Genomic DNA, 22,711 nt, shown 5'->3' with positions numbered 1-22,711 from the left:
GCTAGCAGGTGACACACAACGACATGAAGTCTAGACACCTGGGGGGTATACTACGAAGCAGGATTTTTGCTTAGCCGGCTAAATTCAGGGAAAACTCCGGCTTTCCGGTCCTACGAAGCTGGTTCTCTTTTTAGCAGGCTAGATCTCCATGGTAACTTATGCTTAGCGGCTAACCTGGTCGGGTCATACTTCCTGAATGAAAAGTCAACTAATATTAGTCAAATATGAAGAAGTTAAACTTTAAACATCCATGACTTAAACACTTTATCCAGGATAAAAGCTACATAGCTGCACCTGCAAGGTGAATACAGCTGGTAAAAGTGTTTGAATGCGTACATTAACAGGTTTATGATATACTGCCCAATCCAAGACACGAGTGGATCTGACTTTAATTACATTTGACTCGAGTGTTTCGTCAACTTAATGTGTTGCTTAAAATAATACTTCTGCATACAGTATGTGACACTGTGAGTGTTGCACAGCCAGATACGGCTCGGCTGACTCAGATAACGAAATATATCATACATTATGATGCATGTGATATGATGTGATATGAATGATAATGGGACACATCGACGTCTGCACTCACAGTGCCGCGGACTGTAGGCTACGTAATGTTACGTTGATCTGGTTACTTATGTTGTGGCAGATATTTAATTAAGCTTTCTTAACATAATAGTATAATGATAGTTATAATAGTCCGATTGCTCTGAACATGGGAGGTGATATTCTATTCATTTTCACGTTCACACAGTCGGTGATTTTGGCCGGCCGTCTTTCCTGCAACCGCAGTTTAAACTGTATTTCCTCCGCACACTGAGCTCTGATTGGTCAGCCGGCGTGGTGCTTTCGCTGAGTTGATCTCTTATCCTGGAACCTATCCTGCTTCGGAGCACAGACTAGGTTCCAGGATAAGTCACCATGGAGATCTAGCCCGCTAAAAAGTGAACCAGCTTCGTAGTACCGGAAATCCCAGAAGTTATCTTACTAAACGAAAATCCTGCTTCGTAGTATACCCCCAGGTTAGCCGCTAAGCATAAGTTACCATGGAGATCTAGCCTGCTAAAAAGAGAACCAGCTTTGTAGGACCGGAAAGCCGGAGTTTTCCCTGATTTTAGCCGGCTAAGCGAAAATCCTGCTTCGTAGTATACCCCCCAGGGCTGTACACAGTTTAATACTGTCAACTTCTAATTTTGGGAAAAACTAGAATTCCCAGTAGAGACGTGCCATAGAGAACATGTTGCGAAACACAATGGCCAGCATGTGTATTTCTGGGGGGGGGGGGCGTTCGAGTCCAGTTTTGAATAGTCTGCCGTGGTTTCGTTCCATTTCAAAGAGCTTGACGCTCGGCGTAACCTTGGCGCACTGCCACTCCAACATCCAATCCCAGAGCTTGAAGATTAATCACGGGGTTTGTCAACGGGACTGTAGTCCCAAACGATAGCTGGGGATTATGGGTAGTGTAGTGTCTTCGGCCACCCTAAACTGATTTCTTTTCCGGATATCATATCTCATTAACAACACCACATCTGGCGTCACAGAAATCTTCTGTTACGGCCCGTCCACACTACAGCTTCAACAGCTTCAAAAACGGTTTCCAACGCATCTGCCCATTCACTTTGAATGGGGTGACGTCACTTTTCGTCGAACTGCAATCCCAAGAGATCAGTCCAGCTACTTGTGGGAAGCAGAGCAGAGCTTTCCTGGCGTTTCAGGCTGCAAAAGTTGAGCAATGTTCGACTTTTGAAGCTTCTGAAGCTTTCGGTGGAAGCGTCAGCCAATCAAATCATATGCCAGTACAAGCTCTAGCCAATCAAACCGCTGCTTGTGTGTCAGGGGCGGGAGATTAATGTGATTGGTTGTTGGTCGAGCTTCAGACACACCCAGCTCCAAGCTTTTTTTGAAGCTGTAGTGTGGACTGACCGTTACTGTCCTTTCTTCTTAGAGGAAGTACAGAAACACGTAACTCTGGATTTGTTTTAATGTTTGAGGTGCAATAAACGACACAGCAGCTTTTTGGCATGTTAAAAGTATTATTTTCTGCCTCGCTCATGAGAGTAACAGCTGACAAAATTACAGCTTCGCCTACTGATTTCAAATGTGTGCTCTAAAATGATATTTATAAATGACTATTATCATTATAAGCAAGACAATAAATGGCAAAGATATGTAGAAAATAAACGTATTTAAGATACGTTCATAAGAAAACGTAAAACGTGGGAGAAAATATGTGTCTAGAAGATATGTAGAAAATAAACGTATTTGAGATACGTTCATAACGAACGTGACGTGGGAGAAAATACGTTTCTAGCTAAACGTAATTTAGAATGCAGTTGAGTTCTGTGGGAACGTAATTTTTAGGAGACAGGGTTGCTATAATACATTCTGACGAAAAATACAAATTCTTATGAATACAAATAAAATAAAAGAAGCCTCCCGTGAGTTACTACAAGCTATAAAGTAGATTTTAAAAAGTTTTATAGAATAAAAGCTCCCTGAAGGACGTTGTAGAAATGCGTGTGTGCACCACGACAAAGGAGCCTCGTTCACTTTACATTGGGGTTGTTTGCGTGGTACAGACACGTAACTGTAGCAAAGTTCGTGACTCCACCACGCAATGCGGTGTTAAGGAGTCGTGGTGGAGTCACGCATTCTGGTGAGATCGGGTTGCTCAGAGAGGTGACCGAGAACCTGATGGTCACTCTGATAGAGCTCCAGTGTTCCTCTGTGGAGATGGGAGAACCTTCTAGAAGGACAACCATCTGTGCAGTACTCCACCAATCAGGCCTTATGGTAGAGTGGCCAGAAGGAAGCCACTCCTCAGCAAAAGGCACATGGAAGCCCCCATGGAGCACCGAGAGGACTCTCAGACCATGAGAAACCAAATGGTCTGGTCTGATGAAACCAAATTTGGCCTGAATGCCAAGCATCATGTCTGGAGGAACTCAGGCACCGCTCATCCCCTGGCCAACACCACCCCTACAGTGAAGCATGGTGGTGGCAGCTTCATGCTGTGGGATGTTGTTCAGCAGCAGGAACTAGGAGACCAGTCAGGATCAAGGGAAAGATGAATGCAGCAATGTACAAGGAGATCCTTGATGAAAACCTGCTCCGGACCTCAGACTGGGGCGAAGGTTCACCTTTCAACAGGACAACAACCCTAAGCACACCGCCACGAGTGGCCCAGCCAGAGGCCAGACATGAACCGGATTGAATATCTCTGGAGAGATCTGAAAATGGCTGTGCACCGACGCTCCCCATCCAAGCTGATGGAGATGATCTGCAAAGAAGAATGGGAGAAACTGCCCAAAGAAAGGTGTGCCAAGCGTGTAGCATCACACTCAAGAAGACTTGAGGCTGTAAGTGCTGCCAAAGGTGCATCAACAACGTATTGAGTAAAGGGTGTGAATACTTATGCACATGTGATATTTGAGTGTTTTATTTTTAATTCATTTGCAAAAATCATTTACAAACTTTTTTCACTTTGTCATTATGTGTGTAGAATGTTGAGAAAACAAATTAATTTAATCAATTTTGAAATATGACTAACATAACAAAATGTGGAAAAGGTGAAGGGGTATGAATACTTTCCGGATGCACTGTACATGTCCCTCTGTGAGGGAAACTAGAAAACAATAAAAAGTTATTCAGAAAAAAAGAAACCCACTAACTTAACTCCCTGAGGTCCAAGCCCTTCTTCAAAGAGGTCAGCGTGCACACTGTTCCCCGCTGAGGTTGGCTGATTTTGTTGAAAAAAGCCAGCTCAGAGTCGCTGCTTCACCTTCACTCTGAACGGAGGGGAAGTTCCCTCCTAGTACATAACGTAAACTTGGCTCCAATAAAGGCATCCGTTGGCACCTCGGTGGACAACAGGAAATCTTTGTTTATCGCAAAACATCCCGTTGTTGGCCTCAGGGTGTATGACCCTTCATGCTGTATGGCGGCAGAGCGTCATATAGCAGCCGCAGTGTTTACTGAACAAAGCTGCCATATCCTTAAGATAAACAATGAAGGCATGAAGTATGTAGTTCTGCGTCAGACCCGCAGGACCCCGTCTGTTTGTCAAAGTGCCTTTTGGTATGTATTGTTTGAAATAACTGTGGACTTCGTGTCTGACTCCCCTATGTCCAGGGGCCACAACACCTAAAGATAGAAGTAGGCAAAACAAATATAATTCATTGTATAGTACCATATTCACTCCAAGAGCTGTCAAAACTGTCACATTATGAAGACAATACTTGAACACAACGTCAGAGCTCTTGAATCTGTTTAGTCGACCCAGTCAATGGGTTTTTATTATGTTTCCAGCAACAGATCTATTTCATTCACAGTGAGAGTTCAACACATTTCCATTTCCATACACGACTACATCCTTACATACATTAGGGCTATATACCAGAGAATGGGTATATGGTTGGGTAAATACAAGTTAAACAACAGAACATCCTAGATCTCTTTTATTGCATCTGCTATCAGTTGATTCTACAATGATTTGGGGGAATACAAGGCTAAGAAAGACTAAAGAAGTTACATTTTGAGAATATTTAATAGACTATCACTTTTCTTTACTTCTGTAGATCGACATAAAAATACTAGAAACCATGGTGATTATTATGGTACAGTCAGTTTCACATTTCCATTAAAAATGCACATCTGGAGATGGAGAAAGTCAGTGAGCCTGTACAGTACGAGCAGTACCTGAGGTCAAGTTTTTGGTATCAATATTTGGTACAATCAGTTTTTGGTCAAGGTGCATGTACATCTCATCACTATTTTCACATTATATCTGTGAATGCTCTCCCAACATAAACACCAACAGCTAGTCTTCTCTGTGAAGTTTAGTTATGTCTTCCATATTCTTGACAGGTTGAGGTGTTGCATTTCTGACACTTGTCCTGCGGATTCGCCTCGGGCGGTGCTCTGAGAACCAGTTGGAGACGGTCATGGCAAGGCGGAGGAATCCCAGGCTGATGCAGTGCACCTCTGAAGTGAGTGGGATGTCAGAAAAGAGGGCGTGGTCCCTGCACATGAGGGCATTGCTGCATTCAAAGTCTTTGACAATGTTGAGGATCTCCTGGCGCTCCGCCTGGCGCATCATCCCTCTGATATTCAGCAGGGTGGAGACGTGCTTCTTCCTGTAGGGAGGAAGGATACAGGGAGGAAGGGGGGTAGACGGGTGTTAATGGAAATTGGGTCTGTTTGGTGTTGCCAAAGGCTGTCATCAGTTTGAGCAACAGTCACATCTTTCTAAGTAATAGCATCTGTTTCTGAGAAGTAACAGAACATTTGGTACCACTTTGGTACAAGAACATCTAATTGATCTATTCACCTCATGTACCCCCACCCCTTTACCCACTTGCGGTTCAAATGCTTTCATGTACGTTCTTCCAGTTTAGCATTATTAGCATTGTTTAAAATGATTTTTATTTGGACACATTTACAGCTAGACTGTGGCAACGGAATGGTTTTTACCTCCATATTCTGTAAGTGGCTGGCTGAATTCTCATTTAACACCCTATGGTTAGACTTGCAGTGCAGATCTGTGTCTGACGTTACGGCAGTGAGTAAATATAAAAACCGTTGTTTTTATAGCCGCTCTGCTTATCTGCTCTGATACAGCTGGCAGCTCCTAAGAGCTCCAACCTGTAAATTCTCGAAGATGCGTTTTTTATGATATGATAAAAAATGGTTAGTGTCTCGCCTGAATAAGTGTTTTTACTTAAAGGTCCCATGTCATGCTTTTCTGGTTATTACCCGTCCCCTTGTGTGTTATGTAGCTTTTTATGCATGTAAACGGTCTGCAGAGTCACAAACCCTCAAAGTACATCCTGTAGGGAGTACAACTCTAACACAGAGAAGACCTGTCTGTGCTGCCCCAGAACGCCTCGTTGGGGATTTCTCTTGCTCCCATTGTTTTGTTCTTGGATATAGTGACGTATTTGGGTATAGTGACGCAATGTAACGTCCGCGGAGCCGTTACATTTGGACCAATCCGCGGACTTCCTCACACACACACACACACACACACTCGGCGGGACGTTGCGAGGCTCGCTGCTGCGAGACAGCGAGACACCGCGGAACTCAGCCTGGGCACACACACAAACTCCCAGCCAGGCTGCGGGTGTGTGTGTGTTTCAGGCTGGGTTTTGCTGTGTCTCGCTGTCTCGCAGACGGCCACTGGGCTCACAGAGAGGGGGGGGCAGGAGCTCCAACAAGCCGTTTAGGACAGAGAGTGAATGCACATACTATACAGAGATGCTGTGTGAGAAACCAATGTGAGTTTGGAAAATTGCACACTATAAATCTATTTTAGTATACCTCAACAATGGAATTATGATCAGTAGAAATGGCAATGACATGGGACCTTTAATAACAATTAATTCAAAAGCCAAAAAACTGGTTCTTTGGCAAGTAAAGGTTGATAAAGCTGGCAACGGCATAACAAAGTAATAGCACTTATGCTCTAACAGGGAGTACCAACACATATTAAGGCAGTGTGTAAGCGCCCTAGCACTAGCAGGCAAAGCATTAAGTAAATAAAGCATTTGTAAATTGTTTTGAAGATACATCTATCGGCATTTAAGTACATGTTTGGATACGTAGGATCTCCGTTTAGAGGATTCAATTGTATGCCCATGTGTATGCGCACATGTGCATGAATGGAGGCTGGCAGTCTTTGATCTCCTAAAATACCAGCAGGGGATGCCATACAGTAAACAGAAGGGGTGAGTCAAGCAGTGAGTTAGCATGTCCGTTCTGAACTTCTATGTTTTTCTCTCCTCTTCCACACCTCTCCCTCTTGGTGGCACCAGTCTGTCTCCTGCAGGGTGGCAGGAACAGGAAGTACTCGGCAGCAGCTTCCTGTCTGCTCCGTGGAGAGTTATGCGTCACACGCGGCCGTAGGTTGACAACGGTCACCTTAATCTGTGCACAAACAGCCCCCCTGCCCCCTCACTCCCATAGGCCTCCCGGCCACATCCATTCTCAAAACAGACCCACTCTCGTCTCCAAATATAGCAACGTTAATGTACGCTAGATATGTTTCCACGCTCCTTTTCCTTGTTTTGATCCTTTGTGACCAAAAAAAAAACTAAAAACAAAACATACCTAATCTGACTTTTTTCCTTGCTTTGGCTAAGTGCCAAGAACAGCCAACTGTGAAAATGCAGCAATAAGCATAAAAGAAAATAGGACCTTCGGGGGTACAGTAGAGAGAATATTTGTTTTTATAGATGCTTCCTGGTTGCAAAGTAATAGTTCCAACACTGTCACTTTGTTAGTCCTTACCGTATATCTGGAAACTCTTTCACTAGGACAGCGACTTCCATCTGGATGGAGGGAGTGTCTTCCAGGAGGATGATGTCAGCAAGGTGGCAGATGACGCTGTCTAACCAGGATGAACTTGATTCCTGAAGCAGAGTTGTAGAAAAGCAGAGGACAAACAGTTTTATTATTGTGCAACAGATTTTAAGGAAACTTAAAATGTATCGATAAATTGGAATCTGTTTGGAAATGTGGTCAACTATACTCAGTGTTTCTCACAGATCTGAAATATACTTGGGGGGGTGGTGATAGTGGGGGGGGGGGGGGGGGGGGGGGGGGTTGAGGTGCCGTGCCTTTGTGACGTGCAACAACATTAACCTTTCTGTTGGTCACTTGTTAGCAGACCCTTCACGCGATGGCAGAGCGAACAGGTACAGGCAGGGCCCATAGTGATAGCCCTATAGTTTAAATCTACTACCCACAAATAAACATATGGACATGGGTTACCATTTAAAAAAAATGGTAAATGTATTTAGGAATCTATTAATGTCATTTTAAGTGGGGGTGGACCTCAAATCCTCTAGGGGGGTCCGGGGGCATGCTCCCCCGGTAAGATTTGTTTTTAAATGTTGGAGTTAAATGCATCAATCTGGTGCACTTTGAGGGGGAAATAAAGAGACTAGATCTATGGAAACACCTATATGAAACAGAACTGTATACATTTCAATAATCATAAAATCATGGCCATAACCAATAACATACAATATGAAAAAACACTGAAACTTGTTTATTTATTTATTTTTGGTTCATTTATAGTTGTGAGTGTGTCTGTGCAGCCTCCCCCCTCTCCTCTCTGCTCCTCTTTGTGGCAGCAGCAAAGACTAGTTTTAGCTCTCAACAAGTTTTAACCAGTTTAGCCCTGAACCTGTTTTTCAAGTCTCAGGCACGAAAATTACATTCCCAGAACAAATGACCATATTTTCCCTTCTAAAAGGGTTAAATTAATAATATTTGTTCTCAAAGTAATGATAAACCTGTGCGTTGTATGTAGAAAAGTCAGAATCAATATAGATGTTTTTTATTTTAAAGAAAATTCAGATTGAACATAGTAAAAAACTGTAAATTATAGTGTCCGTCCAAAAAATCTTTTTTACTTACAGTGAAAACTACCCTTGGATGATGGTAAGGTAAACTAAAAGCTTTAGGAATCCAAAGTACAAGATATAATAAGTACCCTGTATCAAGATTGATGCAAAACAAGTGACATTTGACCTTTTTAGAGAGGTTTAGCAAAAACAACTCCACCTCTGAGGTGATTTGGGTAGAAATGGGGGCTTTACCGTTTTTCTGGAACCCATTGGTCGATTTTGGTGATTGACATCTCTTTCTGACCGTTAGAGCCAATAGAATCGAAGGGGAATCTCCCCACAGACACACAGTCTAAAACAAAAAGGTGTGGGCTTTGCGCACGCAGTTTTGCACCAGAGTGAAGCTGTCTCTAGGTCTGACTTCTAGAAACGGAAACGCAGGTTTATTGCTAATGGATTATCAGAAATAATTTGAAAGGGACACAGACACATTGGACTAACCTATGGATTAACTTCAGCAGCGTTTTTATCGTTTTAATGCCATTGAAGACCACTTTTGACCAGACTACGACACAGGTGAGCCATGTTAGCGTTTTTAGCTACCTAGCGCCATATATTTGTATGTCTTTTCTTGTTATTATCTCCACGAGTTCGTATAATTGAGTGATAAAGAGGGTACCCTTCGATTCTGTGTCACCTCACGATGTGAAACGATGGGTTGGATGTGCAGCAAAGATAAATAATAAGGTTTTGTGAGTGAATTTCGGTGCAGTCATCTGTTAGCATTTTTAGCTCGTTGCTAATTCAGAGGCTCAGCGTTAGCATTGTAGGGGTTTCTTTTAAAAACATTTTTTTAATTATCAGTTAGATGAGTTTCTTCCCGTTACATGAATATAAAACATTCATAGTTTATTAAATGAACATGCCCTCAGACACTGTTTCCTGCAAGATGTTGCGGCAGTGCCCCGGTACCGAGGTCTCTCGGTGTAAGTGTATCTTACCTTTTTTCACCTAGTTAACTTTTTTATTTTTTATTCATGCATATTTTACTAATCACTACCCTCTAAAATGGAAATATGTGTTTACATAAATGGTGACCAAACCGTTTGAGACCCACTGAGAACTTAGACTAAGTTAACTATCTAAACACTCAGAGAGTCCTTTCCCTCACCTGAGCTGAGCTTATCCCGAGCTTGAATGACACACAGAGACCAATCAAGGGCTTTGATTTATGATCTGTATGACAGTGGCCATGTCGGCAGGCCACATCATGTAGACAGCCAGTCACCCTATGTGAGGCAGGCCACTTAACAGGCCGGGACTGGGTACAGGAGGCGTAGAGCGAGGGATCAGTGTCCACAAGTTAATCGATCGCAGATGGTGTCGTGGTCGCGGACAAAAAAAAAAAAAAGAATCGTTTGAAAAAAAAAAGATATATATACTTGGGCGGCCGTTAATATACCTGGGCGGCCCGCCCAAGTATATGTGTGGGAAACCCTGGTACAGCATTCGTAAACGCTCATCAAAACGTTTCTTTTAAAGATAAGGCATGTCTACCCGTGAACAATCAACCCGTCAGGGGAAACACAGATTAATACCTTCAAAGGCCAGAGGCCAAGCATTAAGGTGATTTACTGAGTGAAAAACAAAACTCCACCTCTGTTTTTCTGGGTCATGTTTTTCTTCAAACACTCAGGAAAAATAAATTATTTGGCTTGGCATGCACTAAAAATAACGACGTCTTTTTTAGACAGGCATGAACCCCCCCCCCCCCCCCCCCTCCCCTCTAGTTTCCATAGACACTTCATCCCGCTCCTCGGCGCAAAAAGGCCATCAAGGCCATCCCAGAGCCACATCAAAGCTGGCCAGCTGACAGGAACAGGAAGTTCCTTCTGAACACAGCAGCTTCCTGTTGTCAGCCGAGGTGACGGACACTTGTTTGAACTCGCTCACAGAAAGGGGGCAAATGCCACGCTGTCAGGTCTCGTTGTTTTACACCCTCTTCCCTCCTCTGACGAGTGCTAACGTAAGCGTGCTCCATCCATCTCCATCTCACTGACGGCAGCCATTTTTCAGAGCTCAGTCCTGTATCAACAGTGTGAGTTATTCCTGACCTCGGAAGTTAGGGGGTCAGGCTCCATTTACAACCAACAGACTCTGCACTCCCGGCGCCAGCTCTGCTCAGTGTTTTTGAGAATCAGCATATTGGAATTATATACAATGCTCAGCATCTCCTGAGAAGCAATTATTAGCTCTGTTTTGTTGCAATGAGTTTTGGTCTCCTTCTAGAACCTTACTGTACTTTGCCACACTAAAGAGTTAAATCCGACTTTAAAGACAATGTCTGAATAATTTATAAATGTAATGTTTTGAGTGAAGTCCAGATTTACCAGATCCTTAAAGAGTCCTTTGAGCTGTTTGGCTTCATCTTGCAGACGGAAAGCCATCCTCTTTCTCATTTTGGAGGATGTGCAGATTATCCGTCCCCTCATGATGGCGCGGACATACTCCACCAGGACCCGCCGGTGCACCTCTCCCACCAGCGTCTGTCAGGCGTTCAGAAAAACAAATCACTGACATATCACCTTCTGTTACATGTAACCTTTTAACACAAGTTATAATTATTTTATCAAAGAAATGTTACCTGGTAAGGTGGAGGGTCCATCCTCCTGAACTTCTTGAAGTGTTGTTTGATGCTGGCTTCGATGGCCTCAAAGGCCTCCGTGTTGTTCAGCCATTTCCTCTTTATCAGTTTCTCCAGGAAAGGCTGAGACAACAACACACAAGTTCTGTTTAACAGAGTACGCCATCACAGTACATTTACTCAAGTTAAGTGTAAAGGTAATTTACTTTGACTCAATTACAATTCTTATATTATATTATCACCAATAAAGTCAACTTGAATGTGATAAAATGATCTAATGGCTGTAGTTACTTTGTAGAATGAGATTTTCAAACAAAAAATATCATATAATATATTAATCATTACTTAAATCAAGCTATACACAACGAAATGCTGCTTACAGGCTTTTGCAGTGACTGTAATCAAATAATGAACATTTACAGCCTGTCCTCCAACAAAAAACGACCAAATAGGTCGATTGTTTAAACACCTTAGATTACGACCCATAGCAACGTTTTAAAGTGTAGCACCTCTAGTGGTCGTGTAAGAAACAACATGCTCCCGTTTATTCACAAATAACCCTCTCTGGAAAATCCTAAATTGTAGAATAGTTTGGCCATTAAAATGCTTTTTGATTAGATTTCTAGCGAGAAGTGTATATTGTACTTTTAGAATCCACGTCCAGTGGATGTGGATCTATAGTTTGATAGATATTACGAAGATGATTTGAGGTCTCGCCAGGATAACGTGTATATGCGGCAGCTTCCATGTAAAGTCAGCGTGGGTGAAAACAGTATTTCCGGTCTCGAAGTTTTCATAATAAAACCGGATATATTCCCCTCACTGTCAAATGATTACACAGTGATATCTGCATTACTCATCCACTAAAAAACATCAGTTTATCCTTGTTAATTACACAATATTGATTGGTTTAAATGGTGTACAATGCTTTTGTGTTTTTAACCTTCGATTCAGAGAAATAAATAGTTTTTTAGGAGTTTAGACAGTTTCAGAAGACACTATACTACCCAGAATCCCAAGCTATCGTTTGGGACTACAACATCCGCCTTGCTTTACAAACCCAGTGATTAGTCATCAAGCCCTGTGATTGGATGTTGGAGTGGCAGTGCGACAAGGTTACGCTGAGCGTCAACAGCTCTTTGAAATGGAATGGAACCACGGCAGACTTTCCAAAACTGGAATTGGACGGGTCCAGCCCCCGGCTCCAGCCCCCCCCCCCAGATATACACATGCTGGCTATTGTGTGTTTCACAATATATGGCACGTCTCTTTATAAGACGTTTTCGTATTTCCCACAATTAGAAGTTGCCAGTATTAAATGTGTACACCCTGGAGGTTTAGGGGATACAAAACACAGTGGTGTTATCAAATGTAAAACATATAATTAATAAATGGGTGAAATAATATACCCACATGACACCTAAGGTCAGAAGAGCTTTGTTTAACAGCTGGCCTTATGTCTGTGAGCCCTCCTGTTGTTCATTGATAAGCCTGAAACATGCACTTGTCAAGGTTCAGAGGCAAATTTTGCAAATATGGCAGTAGCCATCGATCATCGTAAGATAAGATACTTTATTGATCCCAAGTTGGGAAATGTTTTTGTTACAGCAGCATACTACTTTGTTCTACTCCACTACAATTCAGAGGTTAACCTAGTATTTTTACTCCACTACATTTATTTTAGTTACTTTGCAGATTCTGATTAATGATGTGAAATATAAACAACCCTTAAATCAGACTTTAGTTACACCTGAGTCAAATTCAGGGAAGGTGATTGTCAAGTGCCAAAATAAACTATGCAATATAATGGACGTTAAGTACTTTGTCAGACTTCATATTTATCTGTGGATAACCCCAACGTTTTTTTCTTATTCAAAAGAAGACCTTAACTTAAAGTATTCTTTAATGTTTAAATAAAGCCTAGTTGGTCTGTTTTGCACATTCTCCTGTTAATATCTTTGGACGTCCTGCACTAAACAGTTTTATTGTAGAGATCACTACAGTATCTTCTTGATATTTTCAATTTTGTATGTAGGCTACTCTTAATATTTAAATGTTTTCATCAAATAAAACTTATTCAACAACAAAATTCAATAGCGTGCTTTAACCACTAGGCGGCGCAGGTTTAAAAAAACAGTGGTGTAGTTAATAAAACATAATAATATCAAACATAATATGACTATTAACTTTATTGTGAAATTAAAACACAACGGTAAAGGAAAATACAGTTTCAGTCTCTCGATGTGAAGCTTATGCATTGTACCATGAACCTGTATAGACCTGTAACAGTCAACTGAGTGAGGAGTTGGAAAGGCAATTAATTAATTAATTAATTAATTAAAATGTCGAACTCGGACTTCATTTTAAGGACATTTCGGCCAGGGATTTAGAGCTATATTTGTTTAACCACCGGATTGGCAAAACAGGAGTGTGTGTGCACCAGTCTGCCTTGATCTATGTATTCATGTATGTGACATTCACAGTATCTGCTGCCCACAGCTGTTTCATAGAAGGAAAACCTCCTTCACTTCATGAAATCTCTGCAGCACCAGGAGGCAGCGGGAGGGTTAACTCAGCCTCTGAGAAGAGGAGCGCGCAGTGCCTTTCACGCACCGCCTTTCACGCACCGCCTTTCACGCACCGCCTTTCACGCACCGCCTTTCACGCACCGCCTTCGCAGGCTGATGTGTTTTAACCTATGGTTTTAACCACACACACCTCCACACACACGATTTAAACGCAGACTTCTGTTCCTCCATGTTTCGTTGTTATCGTTTCACTGAGCAGACCCGCCCCCTTTTTTTTTTCAAACTCTCCCTTTTTTGGTCCATCTGCGGCGGTAATAGTTTTTGTGCGCTGTGATGATTCGGCTGTACCTTTAATAATGAATATTAAATGTTCATTTGATCATTGGTTTTATTCTGAAAACGTCGAGACCGGAAATACTGTTTTCAACCCGTAACTTTACATGGAGGCTGCCGCATACCTCAAATCATCTTCGTAAGATCTATCAAACTATAGGCTATATCCTACATATCGACTGGACGTGGATTCTAAAAGTACAATATACACTTCTCGCTAGAAATCTAATCAAAAAGCGTTTTAATGGCCAAACTATTCTACAATTTAGGATTTTACAGTGAGGGTTATTTGTGAATAAACGGGAGCATGTTGTTTCGTACACGACCACTAGAGGTGCTACACTTTAAAACGTGGCTATGGGTCATAATCTAAGGTGCTTAAACAATCCACCTATTTGGTCGTATGAGTTGGAGGACTTGTTGAACCTTTAATGCTGCCGGGGGTCCTTAGGCTTCATAATGTGTATACTGCATAATGTATTACTTATCTTTACTTCATTTGGAATGAAACATGTTTTCGGTTTCCCTAACTGTTGGACTTGGCAGGCACATAACTCAATTGGTACTGACATTAGTACATTTTTACGTTGTACGATTGTTATTTTTACTTATTTAGTGATCGGAATACTTTTTCCAGTTCTAAACAGCAGACATGGATCGTTTGAAATTGAGAAACCCACATGTTACTTTCTGTTTCAATAAAATACGTTTACGGGATTTTTTCAAATGTGTCATCCCACTGGTACGTTGTCATATTTCCTGGCCATGAGCCTGGAATTTGCTTGTGTCTTACTCACCCTGATGTTCTCGAACAGCCTTTCTGTCAGCACCCTCACTGACTGGTTGATGATGCGGTCCAGGGAGGAGTTGGCTCTCTGTGCAGTGTCCTCGCTGCCCTGTGGGTCACACTGCCTGCAGCGCTCCACTAAGGATCTACACAGGAGACATGAAGCTAAACCTTCAGAAAATGACTGCAGACAAATCCCCAAATGTATATTTCTAGCTCAATAAAAAATATGTTGTCTACCTGAGAGGAGGGCAGCAGTTGACCACAGATATGGTTCTGGACACATATCCGTCCCCTCGTTCTCCGAATTCTTCCTGAGTATCATGAAACATCTCCACCTTCCTCTGGAAACTGGACAGAGTTTAAAAAAAAACATGCTGAATGCTAAAACAATCAATAAATGGACACTCCTGTCCTGTCCTGTCAAAACACTGCTTCGGATTGAAGACATCCTTAAATCAATAAAAATACCAGCATATTAAATAAAGGCCAGATTAGATAAAGAATAACAAATGTATTATTTTTAGTAAATGCAGATCACACCATTTTTCACACCAAATGTGCAATTGAGTGCAATTATTTCACGTTTGTAATAATAATAATAATAATAACACTCACTAGTAGAGAAAGTCAGCCAGACCAACGAGACTGCAGCGAGCCACTCTTGCCCCCAGAAACTGGTTCACAGATGTAGATCGGTCCAAGTCCACCTTCAACCTCTGGAATAGTGAAATACATTAGCGGTAAAACAGCTGTTTCCTAGGCTAAAAAGACATTTACTAAAATCCCCAGTGAAAACAACATGTGACCTGTACCTGGATGACTGAGCGTGCCAGGTGGGACTGATACTCCTCTATGTGCAGAGTCTGGGCCCATCGTCTCTCCTCCTCATCCAGAACCTGAATCAACTCTATTGTCACCTTCTCCTGAAAATCACAGAGTAAAATATCAATTTGAATCCATTTTCAACAAAAAAACCCACAACTGTGTTGAGAGAACATTTCTTACCCTGACGATGCTGATGCAGTCCTCCTCCAGCCTCTGCACTGTGTCTTGGGGCAGAATGGGCTCCAGTGGAGAGTAGTTGATGGGTGTCTTTGTCCCGATGGTTCCCAGCACATCCCTGGTAGAACATTTGAAATCATTACTAAACCAGTCCAGTTTCCAGGTTTGTTACAGTTGAATACATGATTGGAGCATATGGATGTCCACGGCCTTACCTGTTGTAGATGTTGTAGAACCAGTCCAGTAAAGAGTAGACATCGGTGATCTGCAGCGGTCCGCTGGTGATGCTCCGAAGACGTTTGGCCACGGCGCGATGGTAGCTATCCACATAAACCTGGAAAGCAGCAAACTCCTCTGGGTAAATGGACACAGCATTCCTCCTCGCTGCGTCCAGGTCATCCACCATGCGAGTCCTCAGGCGTTCCAGGTATAAGGCGAGCTGACCCGCCTGGGTGTCCACCTCATGGGGCAGGCTCCAGTCTGCGGCCTCCATCACAGCCTGCCTCCACTTCAGCTTCAGTTTCCGAGGACGATGGCTGGAATGGATCTGGAGACCTTCTTGCTCTGGCTTGCTTCCATCTCTCAGAGCCCAGGTAGCATCGGCATGCTCCTCCTGTTGGATCACCAGCACCACCAGCCCCAGGTTTGGACCCGCACTGGGCTGGCGGAGGGACTCCCGCACAACGTCCCACATCTCTTTCTGCAGGGCCTCATACAGGAGCTCCACGTCCTTAGCCTTCCGCACGCCTGAGTCCAGTGTTGCGTTGGAGCTGAGGGAGTCGTCTAAGGATGAGGACGAGAAGGTATTCATGCCAGGAGGGATGCTGGGAGAAAGAGTTGGAGTAGGGGTGGAACTAGTTGTGGTTGTAAAGTGAGACAGCAGCTCACACTCGCGCTCCAGCTCCTGAATGTGTGTGTCGGCCAGGAGAAGATCCCTGTGGTTGACCAACTGCAGGATCTCTAGTACTGTGGGCAGCAAGAAGAGAAAACACAGCTATTTCTATTTGTCACAAAATTAAGGGTTAACTAACAAACTGGGAAAGGATGTGTTTTTTTCTTTATTGAGTGGTGTGCGTGTGCCTGACTGACGAACAGGGCTATTTGTTGCTCATCCTGCACACTCTTCTATTCCTATAGGTCCCCTGTGGAGTCTGTGAACAGTAGCTTGGTTGAACTTCTATCTAAAAGCAACCTGGGGTTGGAGGAAGTGTGGTCATTTCCTGGTTCACAGTCTGGTGGTGATTGAACCCAGTGACTCAGGGACCTGGGGACCTCTCGGCCTCACGAGAGCGTTGTCTAGGATTGGAGGAAGTGCTGCTGAAGCTTAACCAGGAAGAGATAAGTTCTCCAATGGAATGGGAACTCCTGACAAAAGGTGTGGTTCTTTTCAATCAGGACCTGGAGTGTTTACACCTGATGCTTCCTTGACTGTTACCTGAGAGGGGCTCTCTGGTTACCACCACCGGCTCCTCCTCATCTGTTTCCTCATCAGCCTCTTGGGATGCCTTGTCTGACATGGACTCCCTCTTCAGCTTGCCCAGACTCACCATCCTGAGGAAGGAGGGCTGCCTGGAAGCGTCCGCCTCACACTCTGTGCTCAGGTTTCCGCAGGGCAGGCTTTCTCTGCGCTCTTCCTTACGTCGACCTGTGAAGCTGAACAGTGCAGAGCAGCAACCAACAACATGAATGACTGCAGCCGAAGAGACACAAGCATTCTTCACATGAAAGGGTTACTTCATACATCGCTGCATCTATGGGACTTGAGGCTTGTATTGTACTCTACACGGTATGTTTGGAATGAAGCACACATCTGTTAAACCGTGCGCATGCCTCAGTTAAATATAGTCCCTTTGTAAGCAAGTAATCAACATATCAGGGTAAAGCAAAAGAGGTAATGCATATTACATAAGCTAACTATATATTCTATTCTATAACAGGCCACGGGAGTAACACGGGATTGTCCTTCTCTCACCCTCTCCTCTGGGACTTTGAGGCTAATTCAACATACTATAAAAACTGTTGTTGTGCTACCATTAAAAACGGCCTTGACTCGCTTAAGTGTCTTGCAGTTTTCCCATCATAGTTACATCACTCCTTTATCTGGATTCTGATTACCTTTCATTGATGTTTTAGGATATTATTAGTTGTTTTTTAAATGATCTTGCTTTTGTTTGCAGACAACATTATTCTTATCTTTATTCTACTCCATCGGAGAATGGTGGATGGTGGATTGTAGCGGGGCCCTTACAAACGCATTACCAATGCATTTGTACATGTTGCATAACTGCATTTTCCTTTGTAATCTTAAGAAATGAGTTTGACGCCTGGTCCCAAACTGTTCAATCAGCTCCCCTCTTACAAAAACAGTTTCTTCCTGTCAGCAACCGGCCTCATCAACAAGGCCCCGGGCCCCCACTGAAAAGGATTCCCAACCCCTCCCATAGACACTATGCCTTACATTTACACACATCATCAGAAATACTGTGAACCTTGCACATTCCTTTGTATATGTTGTACATTCCTGTTCAATGCTTCCTATTTAAAACCACACGGTTCTCTTTTCTAAACTCAGGTCATACTTTTCTTTAATTGTATTTCCTTTTATATATTTCTTTAAAACAAATTAAATACATTTTTGTAAATTGTATATATTTCTTTAAAAGTCTATATTCACTCCTTTTGTACACCCTCATTCGTTTGTATGCAACGGTACACACTAAAGCAAATCCATGCGTAAACCTACTTGGCAATAAACCAGATTTCTGATTCTGATTCTAATTTGGTGATTTGTGTTTACACACTATATATAACAATAATACCTTATACGATTTTCACTCATTCTGTGTGCCTTCCAAAAGATTATCCTCCACAGCTGCAAATGTTTTCTCTTTGTATTAGAACTTCTTTACAATTCATTGACCTACAGCTAACGGCTAAAATGTTTTTGTCCCCCCCTCCCCCTCCTCACCGGAGCAGGGACATAATTCCTTCAGAGCCCCTGCGCAGTCCTTTCCTTTTCTCCCTCTCTGGTGGGAGACTGTTTGAGTGTCCAGGGCTGAAGTGAGGAGAGTTGCCCCCCCATACATTGCGTCCCGATATGCGCAGCCCCTTCCCCAGTTTTCCCAGGGTTTTAAGCGGCGTCACTCCACAGATCCGCTCCAGGGTCCCCCTTAAGGGCTTCCCTTTAGGGTTCCCCGCCCCGTGCCTCTCTGCGTTCACCTCGTTCTCCTCCTCTTCTCCATCGCGGGTGGACCTCAGCTGGAGGTTCCCCCTGACCTCCCCCATGAAGAGGCCCATGTCACCATCCTTCCTCTCATCCTCATTCAGGTCAATGTCCTCGAAGGGGTTTAAGTTCTTGTTCAGCACCTTCAGGTCGTTCAGGTTCTGGAGGTCCAGGTCCAGCCGGGGCAGGATCAGCTCCCCGTTCGCTCGGGGGAACTCCTGGGAGCTCTTGGACCTTCCCGGGAGCTTCTTCAGAATCGGCATGGTTGGACTTGAGAGTTTACCAAACTGCCAAACAAGGACAACGTCAGATTTAGTCATAATGTTCATTATTAGCAAGGTCAACACTGACAAACTGAAATGTGACTTTAATTACATGTATTATGTCAACAGATTTCACATACTGCATTACAGTAGGTAGTTGAACAATAACATTAAGTTGAACCTATTTCATATTTTTATTTCAAATGTAATATTATTGCTTTCAATTAATGAATAGAGTTGTGTGAAATCTGTTGACATAATACATTTAATTAAAGTCAACGTTTCCGTTTTCAGTGTAGCATCTGCTTATCAAATTCCCTTCAGAAATAATGCTGGCTCAGACTCTATTAGGGACTTTTTGGTCATTTATAACATGACACATAATCCTGTGTGGCAACACTTACACCACAGAGCTTTAATAAGCAGGATATCCTACAAAATACCTGTGAAATCCCAGTGCAGAAGACATGTCTCCATCCTCTCAGTGCATAGGAAATTGAACTAGTGGAAAACTTTTTCTGCTGGTGCACCAGCCATCAGACGGTTTATATATAGTTGGAAGCAAAAACATCCGTTCACATGACGGTTATGCAAGGCACTTCACTACGTCAATAAGGACATATGTATTCAAAATACCTGCCTGTTCACATGCGTATATAAATATTATAACAGTTAATATTATAAGAATTAATGATGTGTGTCTTTCTCCTGCTTATTGGAGGAATGTGTGAATCCATTTTAGAAATCACATGAGCCCAACTTTAATAGAAATAGATGCTCAAAAAGCAGAAAACAAACACGATGATATGCATCTCAAGAGACTTTTGGGGTCAGATAATCACAAAAGAAGGTGAAACCAGTCAGATGATGCCAACATATTCCTTGTTGGAATGTTAACTATTGAATCTCAGTCGTACCTGCTAGACCACCCTGCTCAACATATAATGATTATTATAAATTATAGAAATAATGTCCTGTTTTCACATTAACAACTACAAAGCTACAAAGTCTTTATGTACTTAAAACGTATTTTGTTTTCTGTACTTACCATTATTTGCATAAATGCATTCCAACCAAAGCTAACATAAATCTGAGCGAGACAAACCAAGTGATCCTTTCACTATTAGTCTCTATGTTTCAGAAAACACTGTTAAAGAAGACAGACGTGTTTTAAGCTACACTGAAGCTTGGGATGAGTGTCAGGCGGAAGTCTGGTGTTAGCTTTAAATGTAATCTCTTCACAACACAAGCAGGAGGATTGACTACATCCAGTTTCAATGTACAGCAAGTGCGCATGTAGGAGGCGAGTGAAGCTATCATTTCAATGGCTGTTTGACATGAGAGCTTAGTGGTCACAACATCTCCGAAACACTTGATATAAAGCATTTGCAATACTAGATGTTATCCAAAAAATAACGATGAATAAAGTTTTACTAATAATAAAAAAGCATTATGATTACGCCTCAACTCATCAATTTAGAAATAATCTTAGGGTGTGTGAAATTAAATATGCTGTATTTCTCTCTTAACATCTGAATGTTTAGGTCACCATGGAGAGATATCAATGTGTCCATGACAAATAGAAGAGATGGAATTGTTATTTTGATAAAAGCTGATCTACCTCAAAATGACTGCCATGAAACTGACCTCAGACCTCAGAGTCCCATTTCCACATCGTTAAGGTTTGGTGATCATCTCGGTGTATTTGTCTCTGTTAATAGAATCTGGGAGCAAACTCTTTCAAACTCAGCATCAGCTAGACGTCCTCTCATTGCTGTATAAAGGTAACTCGTCTTCTCTACTGCTCATCAGATATCTGAATGGTGGAGGACAGGGAAACACTTGATGGTTGTAAAAATGTTTACAACTCTTTTCAAGCTAAACAGTTCCTTGAGAGAACAAAAGGTGACATGAAGAAAGCAGACATTGTGAGGGCCTCTTCGTCATTATAGAACAATTCAGCTCTCATTATGTTCACACACTTAGTACTCTAAAGTCTAACCAGGATTGGGACAATCGCCTTTAAATGTGAGTTTCCACCCTATAACGTAAGTGCAAGTGTGATTATTTTCAGTTATAAGACCAACACTTACACCATGTGTTCTATTTCTATCAATGCCATTTGTTTCAAACCTATTTCAAGAACACAGCAAGTCAAGGCACCAATTTCTGTAAGGACAAATAGACTGAAAATGTCCAAACGCAATCATTTCTACAGAGAAACATTATAAGATTGAACATTGACATTAATAATTAAGTTAACTGAGTGAATGAGCAAACCCTGTTATCTCCATGAGCCCAGATGAAAATAAAAGCTTCACATTCCAAACTGAAACACTGAGTGTGAGACTTACCTGATGAGATTGCCTTGCAGTGTTTCAGTACAATGTCATCCTGGAGTGTGCTGGCGGAGCGGCTGCCAGGCTGTGGACACTGTGGATGTGTGTGTGTGACTGATGAGTGTGAGAGCGTGTCTGAGAGTACTCTGTGACTCAAGAGAGCAATGTGGCTGCCTGTGGTTTCCTGACGGCCTCTATTGTGGTGGAAGGTGATATGTTTTCCTGAGGAAAGGCCCGTCCTGTCCTTTCTCCCCCTCCTGTGCCACCAACCCTCCAACCCCACGTCCTGCACCCTGGGGACCCTTCTAATCAGGCTAATTGCTGTAGCATTCCTTTGCAGTGTTTAAAGTTTTTATTAGCTCTCCACACCCTGTCTGTCTGTCTATTAATGTGTGTGTGTTTAAGTATGTGTGCGTGTGTGTTTTCTGTTAGAGGAAGAAAGGGAACTATGAGGATGATTCAGTGTCCACGGCCTTGAGTTGTAATCCCGTTGGTACGCCATCTTCCTCAGCGGAAGACCTTTAGTGGACTAATCCCAGTTAAAATGCCCATCGACTCTGGTGCGGTCGCTATATTGTCTTTGCTTTACTGCAGAGCTTCAAGGTCGCTAAAGGAATGACAGAGCTCTATTGTGACACCAAGAACAGAATCGTAAAGCTGAGGGATTTACGAGAGGAGTGTGTGCGTCTGTGCTAATGGCTCAGCGCTGTGTTGTGCAATTTAAAAAAATAACCAAGCAAAGAAACAAATCAACAAGGTAAGAACTGCTCTGGTGAACAGTTCCCAAACACAGCTGAACTCTGTGGCCCACACATGCCACCTAGTGGCGGCACCTGGAATATGGTTGACATTCACCCGGATCCATCTTTTTGTATTGCTTATGTTATCATTTGTATCTATTGCATGTCCTTCCTGGGAGAGGGACCCCTCCTCCCCAAAGTAGTAGTAGTAGTAGTAGTAGTAGTAGTAGTAGTAGTAGTAGTAGTAGTAGTAGTAGTAGTAGTAGTAGTAGTAGTAGTAGTAGTAGTAGTAGTAGTAGTAGTAGTAGTAGTAGTAGTAGTAGAGTCAGAACAGAAGGTGTTGTATGCTGGATAAACTTGAACCCACCCTGATATAAATGTGTAATGGGATATTAAGCTTTTTTAAATGTTTCTTTTGTAATGGAGTATTAGATTGATTGATTATTTATGGTATTGCGGCAGAGATAGGTACCCAGCTGGAATCAAACAGGAATGCTG

General features: G+C 42.6%; 1 protein-coding gene across 2 annotated transcripts; it reads right to left on the bottom strand.

Annotated features, from left to right (window-relative positions):
* Positions 1-4,264: 4,264 nt before the first annotated feature.
* On the bottom strand, positions 4,265-21,631 carry exoc3l2a (exocyst complex component 3-like 2a). Of its 2 annotated transcripts, XM_034099891.2 has the most exons (13): positions 21,489-21,631; positions 18,617-19,158; positions 17,084-17,301; positions 15,864-16,614; positions 15,652-15,766; positions 15,459-15,569; positions 15,262-15,362; positions 14,884-14,994; positions 14,654-14,789; positions 10,996-11,118; positions 10,742-10,897; positions 7,288-7,409; positions 4,265-5,135 (listed from the first exon to the last, which is right to left on the bottom strand). In XM_034099891.2, the coding sequence occupies exons 2-13, from the start codon at positions 19,132-19,134 to the stop codon at positions 4,820-4,822; spliced, it is 2,778 nt and encodes a 925-aa protein (XP_033955782.1). In that variant the 5' UTR covers positions 19,135-19,158; positions 21,489-21,631; the 3' UTR covers positions 4,265-4,819. The 2 variants fall into 2 exon arrangements, with proteins under 2 accessions (XP_033955782.1, XP_033955783.1); XM_034099892.2 differs by lacking the exon at positions 21,489-21,631 and having other exon boundaries at positions 18,468-18,699.
* Positions 21,632-22,711: the final 1,080 nt, after the last annotated feature.

The sequence above is a fragment of the Pseudochaenichthys georgianus genome, chromosome 14, assembly GCF_902827115.2.
Source record: "Pseudochaenichthys georgianus chromosome 14, fPseGeo1.2, whole genome shotgun sequence".
NCBI lineage: Eukaryota > Metazoa > Chordata > Actinopteri > Perciformes > Channichthyidae > Pseudochaenichthys > Pseudochaenichthys georgianus.
This window is presented reverse-complemented; position numbering and strand designations above follow the sequence as displayed.

What these genes read in the sequence shown, in the direction of transcription:
- exoc3l2a (XM_034099891.2), bottom strand. Translation starts at nt 19,134, where the DNA reads ATGCCGATTCTGAAGAAGCTCCCGGGAAGGTCCAAGAGCTCCCAGGAG. An exon ending in TTCTACAACATCTACAACAG is followed by an intron (nt 15,767 to 15,863) that starts GTAAGGCCGTGG and finishes ATGTTCTACCAG; the next exon opens with GGATGTGCTGGGAACCATCG. An exon ending in AAGGACTCTTTAAGGATCTG is followed by an intron (nt 7,410 to 10,741) that starts GTAAATCTGGAC and finishes ACTCTGCTTCAG; the next exon opens with GAATCAAGTTCATCCTGGTT.